Here is a 12,748-nt window from a genome sequence, read left to right as displayed (position 1 = left end):
ATGTAGTGGGCCTTGGGTTGTTTCTGCATCTTGACTGTTGTAGACAGGCCTATAGTAGTCACAGGTCTGCAGATAGCTTCTCTTAAGCATCTTTGTATTCTTCCTTTTATGAATTAATTGTGGAAATGCTGGATCACATGGTAGACCTATTTTTTTTTAATATTTTGAGAGTTTTCCATATCATTTTTTCAGAGAGGCAGGCACAGTTTACTTCCCCACTCTCAGTGTCTGACAATTCTTATTTCTCCACATCCCCTTGCCAACACTTGCTGTTTCTGGCCTTTTTAATGTAGGGTTCCTTCTCATCAGTCCCAATATGGTGTCCAATGTTGCTTTGATTTACATTTCCCTGACTCCAAATGATAATGGAGCATTTTTTTCATGTATCTGTTGACCATCTCTGCATGTCTTCCTTGAGAAGTACCTGCCAGGTATTTTATTTTTTTCTCCTAAGTAAAAGAGCATTTATTTATGGATAACAAGCATGTCATAATAAAGATCACCTTATTATATAAGAAAAGCACTGCTTAGGGGACCTGAGGACCTTTCATGGCAATATTTGACCAACCAATCAAATTATTCAATGGTAAGGTCTGACAATGTGTGATGCTTGGGTCCTTGGCATTAGGGACCAGCAGGGCCACCAAAGTGATGTTCAGGGTTCTCTAGGTGCTAGGACTCAAGGATTCCTGCTCTGTGTCATCTCCCAAGCCTACATAGGTAATTTAAGAAACCAAATGATACCCAGATCTGGTATAAGTGCAATGCCATAAGACAACTCTGCTTCCTTTGTAGACTGCTCATTTCTTATATTCACTTTTTATTGATTGGGATTTTTTTTGTTGTTGTTGAATTTTGTGCACTCCGTATTTACCTTGGCTCTATTTACCCCCTTTTTGATATATTGTGTGTTAATAGTTTTAACCATTAAATAGGATGTGTTCATTTTGCAAGCATTACTTTTGTAGTACTAAAATTGTTATTTAAAAATTATGGATTTGTCTTCTTTAGGGGGGGTGTACTGGGTCATATCTTGTGGTACTCAGGGACTATTTCTGGCTCCCTGCTCAGAAGAGGGCCCTAATATTTCTGGAAATTTGAATAGTGATTGTTCACATATAAAGTAAGCATCTTTCTCTTACAGCATCTTACAGAAATTTTCCAGCCCAGAAATTTTCAGTTTGATATAATCTCATGTCATTAAAGTCAGAAGCACTGAAGAATGATACAACCAAAAGCAGTATCACCAGAGAGTGCTTATGTTTTCATTGATGCATTTTATGTTCCACTTTAATATCCAAGTCTTTAATCTACTTTGAGTTAACTTTGGTGTATTGTGTGAGTTAGTGGTAGCATTTCATTCTTTTGCTTGTGCCTAATTTTCCTGCACCATTTATTGAAAAGAACTTTCCTTTACCCATATTTTGCCCTGTACTTCATTATTGCAAATTAATTATGTGAGGGTTTGCTTGGGTGCTCTCAATTTTGTTTCATTAAACTGTATGTTCTTTTTTTTATGCCAATACCACACTTATTTAATGACTACAGCTTTGTAGTATATTTTGAAATCAAGTAACATGATGCCTCTGTTCTTTTGTCTTAGGATTACTTTGGATATTTGGGATATGTTGGAAGTCTATACAAATTTCAGTAATGATTACTTTGTTTCCTTGAGAAATTTTATTTTAGGATTTTGATAGGGCTTGTACTGAATGCTTTGGGGAAGGTGGTTGCTTCTACAATGTTATCATTTTCAGCCCATGAGCATGGACTATCTTTCCATCTCTTTATGTCTCCTATTTTTTATCTCCTCTTTTTCCTATGTAACAGTGATTTATAGTTTTCAAACTACAAGTCTTTTCTCTCTTTTATTCAATTTATTACTAGGTTATTAATTATTTTTATGCCAGTAAAATATCATTTTAAAAACTTATATATTTTGGGGTTAGAGGTGGCACAGAGATAAAGCATTTGCCTTGCACTCAACTGACCTAGGACAGACCACTGTTCGATCTCTTGACATCCCATATGGTCCTCTGAGCCATGGGGGGTATTTCTGAGCACAGAGAAGGAGTAACCCCTGAGCATCACCGGGTGTGGCCCCAAAACAAACAAAAACAACAACAAAAACCAAACCAAACAAATGACCCCCCCAAAACAACCAAAAAACTTATATGTTTCTTGGTGCTGGAGCAAAAGCACAGCAAGTAGAATGTTTGCCTTGAAGTGGATGTCCCAGGTTTAATTCCTGGAATCCCATATGGTTCCTCGAGCCTTCTAGGAGTAACCTCTGAGTGCTGCTGGGTGTGGCCCAAAAACAAAACAAAGAAACAAAAACTTCTTTTACATTTCTGGCATATAGAGATGCAACCAATTTTTTTAATATTGATTTTAGACTACCCCATGAAAGACCATTTTTAAACCCTCTAACGTTGGAAGAATAAAAGCTCCTAGCAAGTTGTTTCCTTTACTTGAATAATAAATGTACTTTAATAAATTTACTTGAATAAATTTAGTTTTGTAAATGATTAGGGAACAGGGAAAGAGGAGAGAGAGGAAGATGAGAGAGAGAGAGACAAAGAGAGAGAGAGAGAGCGAGAGAGAGAGAGAGAGAGAGAGAGAGAGTAAAACCAAACAGAAATGAAATAGAAACAAAAACCCAGGTAAAGAATCTCTCTTGTTCTTGAAATTATTGTCTGGGTCATAGAAGCAGGACCAAAATAAGATTGTTAATTGATCCAGATCCTGAATTAGATGAATACTTCTAATGAAGCACAGTATTCCTGATTTTGGTGTATAATTATTAAATTTTTCTTTCTGGTCTCCAGAGCTTGCAGTGTTTAGAAAAAGTTTTAATTGTCCCAGAGGGGATTATATTCAGTTATTTGCAAGTGAATCTTGTAGTTACAAAGTTTACAATGGTATAGATTTTCCTTTGTCCACTGTGTGGGAAAAACATTTGTACATGTGTAGGCAAGCAGATTCCAGCTTAAAAACTTCCTTGGTTCTTATTATCAGTCACGAGAATGGCATGATTTATAAATTAGGCCTTATATTTTACTTGTACTTTCTGTACTGCTCTGATCACTATCTACATATAATACACATATATATTAGTATATAGTATATCTCACATTTTTGTTAACAATGCAGTGGACTATTGTGTTGTCATTTGGACCGCCATTTTAACATGTGCTGCATATTTTGTATTAATACAAAATTAATCTCTGATGCTGCAGTTTTGTATTAATTAAACCACATTCAAGTCTGAGCAGCCCCATAGTGGCCTTGACGTCCCTGGTACTGTAGGGTCTGACCAGCATGGCTATGGAGGTCCTTTCCCACCTTCTCGTCCCCTCACCTCTGTCCCCCAAGAAAAGGTCTGTGACTTGCTCTAAGGCCAAACATTTTGACTGTAGCTATGTAGAATATGTAAATACCCTTTGAAGAGAACGACTAGCACAATTGTTTATGCATGTATATGAAGGCGAAAACTATTGTACCAGTACAGACTTAGTCCCAACTGGGAGCACCCTGCTGTCTACAGTGGAGAGTGGACAAATGTACTGAGTGACTTATTCATGGGCTTTTCTGTGGCAGTGACAGTTGTTATGGTACACAGCATCGCTCAGAGGATGCTTTATGTAGAAAGGCAGACAGGGTACCAGCTGAAGGCTCTCAAATTTCTTTTGATCAGTAGGGTCATACCTAGCAGTGCTTAGTGTGGCAGTATGTGAAAGCCACTGGAGCTGTGCCTGGGGTTGTTGGGGGCCACCATCTGGCAGTACTCAGGGGACCAGAAAACAGATTCAGGTTCATGCATGTACTCGCATGTGCTCTACCATTTGAACTCTCTCTCCAGCCCCATGCATGACTTTGCTATTTTATCTTTGCTAAAGATAAAAGTCCTATAGCTTTTAAAAGCCTATAGGCAGTCCCTTAGCACTGGAAAGGCATAAAGGAGGCTGCTAGGGAGTTGTTAAAAATGTTTCTCATTCTGAGTTCTGGTTACATAAGAATGTTCTCTACAGACTTTGCAAACGTTTTCAGATGCATGTGTGTGATTTTAAAGTCTGCTCAAGAATATTCTTTCCAAATGAAAACAAAACGGAAAGCAGAGCACAAGAAACTGAAAGGGTTAGAGAGGTAGCTCAGGGGTAAAGATGTGTGACTTCCTTGTGGCTGATCCCTATTTGCTCTCTGTACTTTCATGGGCTCTCTCTGGACTATCTGTTCTCATGTGAGCTCTGAGCACTTCCAGGTGCAACCCTGGGGGTCTCCAAGTACTTTTAGAGTGGCTGGTATAACAAACCCTGGAGCTATAGGGCCCGAGCTACTCAGCATCCTTGCACCCTAGGAAGGGTGTCTGCACTGCTTTGGAGCCCCTTGCTTTGTACCCAAGAACGAGGCATTGTGGCCCATATTTCAAGATTCAGGAAATCTAAAATAATTAGAAAATTCCTCTCAGCTCGGTTAGGATTAAATTGGGGAGATTTCCTGAGGTATGTATGCAAAGTGTTAAATAAAATAGACGGAGGGGCCAAGACAATAGTAGAGACCCAGGTTTTATCCCCAGCACCTAGGAGCGACCCTTGGGAATCAGAAGTAAGTCCTTTGAGTTCTCTGTCCTCAAAGCAAGTGAACAAACAAACGAAGGAGAAGGAAAGAAAATTAGTTTGGAGGAAATTCTTTTTGGGGGTGGAGGGCATATCTGGTGGTTCTTAGGTCTTATTCCTAGCTCCATGCTCAGGAGTCACTCCTGGTGGGTTCAAGAAACCATAAGAGGTGCTGGGGATCGAACCCATTTCAGCAACAGGCAAAGCAAGTGCCCTAGGTGCTTTGGCTCCATTTGGAGAAAATTGTATAAGAGCATCACTCAAATCTATAAGCCTAATTTAAAACATAAAGGGCATAATGTTAAGACCTTTTAAAAGTTAGGTAGTAGGGTGTGGATGGTAATCGTATTATTTCTTTTATGTTTGGTAATCTTACAGTAAAATACAGAAAATAATTATGAGATAATTATTTGTTAATTTTGTGGTGTCAGGATTGAACCTAGGCTTCACACCTACAAAGCAAATGTTCTCCTGCTGATTCCTTGACCTGATGGTTATTATTCCTAGACCTCTATTATTAAAAATAGAGGGAAAATGATTTATTTCAGGAACTGCATTAAAAAGTTGATAAGATTAATCAGCTGCTTTTGATAAATGGGCTCTGCAAGTTAGAGATATAATGGTAAGTCCTTGAATATACTACAGCTATACACATACATTTATCATAGGTCTGAGCTAGTGAGTAAGAAAAATAAGAGAAGCTAGGGATACAATTACTACAAAACTATAACCATAGCCTTTTCTGTAAATAATTTCACCCCCAAGAATCAGAGAAGAAAATCCATAGAGAAGTAACTTGAACTTCTAGTAAGACTTGAGTAGTTTCTAGATTTAAAAAAAAAATCAACATTGGGCTGGTGAGATGGTACAGCAGATAAGATGCTAGATATATACTTGCCTGATCCAGATTTGATCAGGTTTGACCCCCCATACCCCAATATGATCCCTTGTGCACCACCAGGAGTAGTTATTAAGTGCAGAGCCAGGAGTAACCCCAGAGCACTGCTGGGTCTGGGCCCAAAATCAAAACTAAAATTTAAATTAAAAAAAAAAATCACTTGGGCCTGGAGAAATAGCACAGCAGCTTTTGCCTTGCAAGCAGCCGATCCAGGACCTAAGGTGGTTGGTTCGAATCCTGGTGTCCCATATGGTTTCCCCCTGTGCCTGCCAGGAGCTATTTCTGAGCAGATAGCCAGGAGTAACCCCTGAGCAACTCCGGGTGTGGCCCAAAAACCAAAAAAAAAAAAAAAATCACTTATGGGACTAGAGCCATACTGTGGGCAGAGCCCTTGCTTTGCAAGTGGTTGGCCAGTGTTCTGTTCCTGCCACTCCTTATGACCCCATTCACCCTGCAAGGAGTGATCCCTGAGTGCAGAGCCAGGAGTAAGACCTGAATTCCAAAACAATCAAACAAACAAAAAAAAAGCACTTTGTACCAATAATAAACTAAAAAAATAATACAAGATATTTCAGTGCACAAAAGTGCAAATCACCCGTGATGAACAAAAGATCTCTCTGGAGAGAAATTCTAAAATATTACCAAAGAACTAAGAACAAGGGCTTATAGCTATATACAACATAAACTCTTTTCGTAGTAAAGTATGAGTAGACAATGTGATCTAGTAGAAATATTAGAAACCGACTTCTATGCATGTGGATTTGAATACATGATGGAGGTTATTGTAGAAATAAATGGGAAAAAGAATTATATAATAAAATATTCTGGTGGGGCCCGGAGCAATAGCACAGTGGTAGGATGTTTGCCTTGCACGCGGCCAATCTAGGACGGAACTTGGTTCGATCCCCAGCGTCCCATATGGTCCCCTGAGCCAGGAGCAATTTCTGAGTTCATAGCCAGGAGTAACCCCTGACCATCACAGGGTGTGGTCCAAAAAGAAAAAAAAAGAAAATATTCTGGTTAAATATGCATTCAAAGGGAAGGTATGTAAGATTGAACTTATAACATATGCTTACTAATAATTAGCCAAAGTTGGAGTAAAGAGGAGGAAAGGAATTTTTGTTCATTTTTGGATCACTTCTGGTGGGGCTTTGGAGGAGCATATGTGGTGCAAGGGATAGAACCTGAGTTGGGTGTGTGCAAGGCAAGCACTTTGCCCACTGTATTATCTCTTCAGCCCCCAGGAAAAGGTTTTCTTCAATAAGATTCAGGATTGCACCAACTATTTTCACAGTTGACCTCTTGCTTCCTTCTCAGAAGAACATTACTCAGTGGAATCTTCCCTCATCTGTCTTTAAATGACCAAACAGAAAGCACCCACCAATTGTACTTAAGGCTTACTCCCAACCCCCATCATTTCTGTACTCCTAAGAGGTGGCATTTTTCACTTTGGCATCTATAAATAGGCACCAACTTTCAATGACATTCCACTCGACTACCTCTGTAGAAACAAGAACACATCAAAATTAAAAGCCAAGGCACTAAGTAATTAGTAATTATAATATAAACTCCAAACCAAAAATAATACATAAGAAAAACAACTGGCAGTTGATTTATATAGAAAAGCCCAAACTTCAATAATAACATTGAAAGGTTTAGTCATAGGTTAGAGACTAAAACTGATGATGGCAGGTGGTTTCAGGGAGAGACACTCAGCCTGCATTACATGGTCCACTGGTCATGGTTAGGTATACTTCAGTGGGCAGCACCATCAGCCCACACTCCTTCTCCAGGAAGTTTCTTCATAATAAAGTAAAAAGACCAATGCCACAAGTATTGCCCAAGGTCAGAGAAACCAGAGCTTTCATATACTTGGTCAGAAGCAGAAATTTTTACAGCCACATTTTAGAGAATGTCAGTGTTTAGGCAACTTCAAATAAAATATGCTTTCTGATTTGGTTATTCTAATTCTAGGTGTATGATGTAGAAAAATTCCTGCTCACGGATGAAGGGAGCTATGCATAAGCATGTTTAGAGCATAGTTTGTAATAGAAGAAAAGGAAGCTGTCACATTTTCATCAACCAGACAATGTGCTTTATAATATCTCTACCATAGAAACTTATTGAACACATTCAACAGTTTTCAGGAGTTTACTCCACATGGTTCTGTGCTCAGGAGTCATCCCAGATACTATATAGGGGGCCATATTTGTTATGAAGATCTAACTTTGGTTAGCCATGGCAAAGCAAATAATTTAACCCCTGTACTACCATTCTGTCCCTACCATCGAAAGCTTAATAATTGGTTCAGGTAAATGAAATAGAAAAATAAATTTATCAATACATCACAAAAACAATTAATAGAGTGACATTGAATTAGTTTTGAATAATTGGAAAGCTAATTTATATGAAGAGCAATAGTAAAAATGAACCTTGAAGACTGGAGCTATAGCACAGCAGATAGAGCATTTGCCTTGCACATGGACAACCAGGTTTGATTCTCAAAAATCCCATGTTTCCTCAAGCCTGCCAGGCATGATAGCATAGTCAGATGTAACCCTTGTGCACTGCTGAGTGTGGCCCCAAAACAAACAACAAAACAAATAAAAAATGATAAGCAATGCTCATTAAAATATGAGAAACAGGGGCCAGAGCAGTGGCACAGAGTGGTATCGCTTCTGCCTTGCCGACGCTAGCTGAACCTAGGACGGACCTTGGTTCAATCCCCCAGCGTCCCATATTGTTCCCCAACCCAGGAGCGGTTTCTGAGCACATAGCCAGGAGTAACCTCTGAGTGTCACCGGGTGTGACCCCCCAAAACAAACAAACAAACAAAAAAAAACAAAAAAAAGAGAAACAGGTTAGCAAAATGAGATTAGGAGATATTTTAGGAGAATAGTAGTTGCTTTAAACACAACTGAAACATGACATGAAGCTCAAGTTTCATTTGTGCAGTGGTGTTATGTTGTTTTGTATTCTTAATAATTGAAGTGTATCATAGTAGAAGGCATGTTAAATATCTGTGATGTGTAGAGTAGAGCAATATTAAGTAATAAAACAGTTTATTTTATTTTATTACTAATGATTTTTTTTTATTAACAATGACAATTGGGAAAGAGAACTGAACAAACTAGAATTCCTGTCCTCTCCAAATAAGCCATCTCTTGGATCTTCTTGATCCCAGTCCAATTACATCATTTGCATCATGCCAAAGGCAGACAACATATTTAGATACACACACAACACACCACCACACAATGGTTGCTATTCCGTCGAGACGTTCCTGAAAGATGAGAATGTCAGTCAAGAGCCCAGGTTACACGGTGCTTGTGCTCGGGAGGCCTGTCCTGGTCCTCTGAGTGCCTGTGGACAATACTTCGAGGCATTGTTTGGGTTGCTGGTGACGTAACGTTGCCAGAATCCCTGGATTGTGTCTCACTCACTTTACGTCTGGAAGGCAGATGAATGATGTTTTGGAAAGGAGAATTACTGGAATACAGCAGAAGAGAGAGGATTCCTGGGAAAAGAAAAGGCATGAAGGAGTGACAGAGAATCAGACCTTTATCTTCACATTGGTTCTCTGCTCCAAAGCTTTGGAACTATTTGCACCCACCTGGTGGGGTAGTGTGTGTGGAATAACTGATGCACCAGACATACAGATCAACAAAATCATAAGTTGTTTTTTTTTTAAAGAGTTTGTGCTCCTGAGCTAGGAAGTACAATTCCAAGTGAAATCTTAAGACAGGGAGGAAAGGATAGGTGCCAGTATGGGCTGGTGGTAATTTTGCAACACTGCCATGGCACTAACCTGTACACTCAGGGCACCTGCTCATGTCACAAGTCATCAGTCTTGTGATTTTCCTTCCTGTTTTTAGGGTCCACACCTGGTGGATGGTGGGTGTCAGAGATTACTCCTGGAAGCATTTAGGGAAACCTCCAGCATGCAAAGCATGTGCTCAGTGCATTAAGGGATCTGTCTGGGGCTCAGTTTGGACTTTGAATGTGGAGGAGGCATGGAGGACTGAAAAGGAGGAACTGAGATTGTCTTGGAGTCAAGCTCATTGAGTATGTGCTCAGCCCACTTCATCCTCTTGTATCATGAACTTGTCTCGGACCCTGAGTCCACTGGAACTTCTAGCCCTTTGCCACTCAGGTGTACCTCCTTTTTCCCTTGCTGGAATCTCCTTCTCATCCTTTCCCATTCCCTCCTTCAGGGAGGGAGAGGTTATCCCTGTCCTTCAGGTGCTGCGGAGACTCACCTGAGAGCAGGAGAAAAGGCACGTTCAGGTAGTTCATGAAAGTGATCCAAGTGATCTTGTAATTAATATAGAACCTTTTACAGCCTTGCTTGATGTTGTAGTGGTACACCAGAAATGTGATGAGCAAAAACACACCTGAAGTCCAGACAGAAAGAGACAATAGGACCTTTTGAGGAGTTTTGGCTCTTTGATTCAGGCCTTATGTCTTACCTAGCCCCTGCCCGATATCTCCACCCTGTACCCTGGCCCTTGTCTATAAAGCCAAGTTTTGTCAGCAGTAGAACTGGTGAAGTTGTGCGTCTGAACCCAACGCCTAGGAAGGCTGAGTGTGCCAGAGATAGCAACCTGGACTCCCCCTACTCCCCAGAGCAAATAGATGGACAGCTTGTTTCTAGAGGAGCCCAGGCAGTTACCTGTGAAGAAACTGAGGGCAATCGAGATGAAGCAGGAATGTTCTTTCTGAGAAATCATATAAGTGAACTTCAAGCCCAGGAAAAAGTTCTGGAAGAAGCTGAGGATGAGAATGGTGACCATCATGATCCTGACATGTTCTGTGTCATCTGTTGGGAAGCAGAAACCAGGTTGAGTGGGCAGTGACTCTCATTTGGGGGCTCATTTCCAGCTGAGAACCATGGGATGTACAGGTGAAATTTGGAATGGAGTAAAAGGCCAGATTAAGTAATGATGAGGCAAGGGGCCCAATTATGAATGGGAACCAAGGGTCACCAGGTGCCCTCTTCTGCCCTAGTCAATTTAGTGTTTACAAGGGTCTCTTCCATAAATTCTTGTATCTCATTGGGAAAGCATGCGCCTTCTATGTGTGAAGTCTTAAGATTTTATCCACATTATGATGGAACAAGAGAGTCTCTCTAGTTCCATGCATCCTTCAGCAGTTGGCAGTTGGATCTTTTCAAACCCTCATGCCTGATTTCTGCTGGTGTGTAAACTGCTGTGAACAAGTTTCTTCAAAGTTCGGCATTTAGTCTGTGCTCCTCCAATTGAAGCTACAGAGCTATTGAGGGCTCAACCTTGATGTGGATATGGAATGGGGGTCCCCAGAGCAAAATGAGTTTGTTGGGGAGATGGCTAAGGAATCAGGCAAAGTGAAATCCTCCCCTCTTCCCCCAAACCACCTCTTTCCACATTAGGGTTCTGACCTTCTTGAAACAGGTCCAGGCATCTCTTCCAAGGACTGTGGCTGACGACCTCATTTTCCGTCTTCAGGTAAATCCAATCTTCCACCACCATTCCTATTGTCACAGTGATTAGGATCCAGGATGATAAAAATAAGTTGATGGCATGGATATTTCTGTGCTCTAGATTTTCCATCTTGAGTGGGGCTGTTGGGCTGAGAGCGCCCCACTACCTCACATGTTTCTTCTCTGTCTTGAAGAAGTTAGTACTTGTCTTTCGGTGACTCAGGGGTGGCTCAGTTATTGGCAGTGGCAGAAGCTGAAGTCACCTGTGGAACTGAGATGTGGTTCATTTGGCACTATTCATATAGAAAGGCCAGCCTGCTTTCTGGGCTGCCAACAGTCATGGAATCCATGCGGCTTGACCTTTGACCCCAGCCAGAAGCATAGGCTGCATATGTCCTGTGAGGGAGAGACAAAGGGAGTCAGTATTTTCCCACACAGGCCCAGCGGAGATGGGAAAAGAAGTTAGAGAGTGTTTATCTAAAAGGAGCAGAGCCTCCAGTTACGTGTTCCAGGAGGAGTTAGCATTAGGAAGGGACCAAGGTAGAGCAGGATTCAAGGTCACTGACAAGGATTTATTTTTTTCCATTTAATAAGCATTTGAAATTGAGGATTTGGGAAGGAAACTTTTATCCTCATTTGGAGATCCTGCAGAAGCTTTTTTCTTTTATAGAATATACATGACATTCAGTAACATAAATGCATGCAGATTGTGAGAAATGCTATACTAATAAAGAATAAACAAAGCAATGTAAGGCATGGGGGGAATAGTAAGAGATTTAAATGAAGCAGAAATCCGAGAGAAGTGCTCCAAATAAAATCCCAAACTAAAGGCCGTGAAGCAGAAAAGTGCCTAGCACATCCTGGAAATAATGAGGAAAACATATAATTGGAAAAGACTCAAGGAAGAGAAATAAACACATAATTAGGTGAGCTACTGTATTTCATCACATAGTCCATTGAATACTTGTCATTGCTTCCTGAAGAAGCTTCAGGAAGAGAAAGAGCCTCAAAGCCCAGATAGACAGCCTCTCCCAAACAAACCATTATCATTTTTAAACAAAGACAATGGTATCTCCTCAGATTTGTCTCTGTATAAGGGCTTAGTATATATATTCATTTGAAAATGTTTTTTAATGTATTTATCCACTATGGCCTTTAACCCTTAAAGCTTAAGTGTTATCTTCCTTTTTTATATTTTTGAGGACTTATTTCATTGAGATTCTTAAGCTATTTAAACTGCTTTAATATGCTAGTACTTAAGGCTGTAGTTTTCTCTAGCCTCTGAGTTAATTTATATTCTATATTTTATTTATTTATTTATATTTATTTCTTATTTTTATTTTTTATTATTCTATATTTTAAATTTAATTTTAGGCATTATATACTTTTCTAGTATCAGTATATAATAATTGCTCAGTCAATTTGCACATTTTTGAATTTCTTTTTTTTTTCTTACATTTTTGAATTTCTTAGACCTCAACATGTGAGGAATTGGGGCCAGATATTTCACTAATGTACATAAAATACTGTCATTTGCACAAGTGTCCTTTCAAATTCTTAACATGATTAATGATGCAACGAAGTAATTAATAGAGCAGTAAAGGCAGATTGGAGTTAGAGGTAGCTGGTTAAAGGTAGCTAACTTGAACTCTCATTCTCAATGGATCTTACCATTGATTTATTTCTTCATTTTAATCTTTGCATATTAATTTAGGCTATAGTAGGCTGTGGCATAAAGATAGGAAAACAAGAGCTGTGGGCAGAAATAATAACTGT

The 12,748-nt window shown here is 39.8% G+C and overlaps 1 protein-coding gene across 1 annotated transcript; it reads right to left on the bottom strand.

Moving 5' to 3' along the window:
- Positions 1-8,813: 8,813 nt before the first annotated feature.
- On the bottom strand, positions 8,814-11,102 carry TMEM225 (transmembrane protein 225). Its single transcript, XM_049778380.1, has 4 exons — positions 10,931-11,102; positions 10,187-10,333; positions 9,774-9,908; positions 8,814-9,031 (listed from the first exon to the last, which is right to left on the bottom strand). The coding sequence occupies exons 1-4, from the start codon at positions 11,100-11,102 to the stop codon at positions 8,814-8,816; spliced, it is 672 nt and encodes a 223-aa protein (XP_049634337.1).
- Between the last annotated feature and the right edge of the window lie 1,646 nt (positions 11,103-12,748).

The sequence above is a fragment of the Suncus etruscus genome, chromosome 8 (genome assembly GCF_024139225.1).
Source record: "Suncus etruscus isolate mSunEtr1 chromosome 8, mSunEtr1.pri.cur, whole genome shotgun sequence".
In the NCBI taxonomy this organism is placed as follows: Eukaryota; Metazoa; Chordata; class Mammalia; order Eulipotyphla; family Soricidae; genus Suncus; species Suncus etruscus.
Note: the sequence above shows the minus strand (reverse complement) of the source record. Positions and strands in the feature narration are given on the sequence as shown.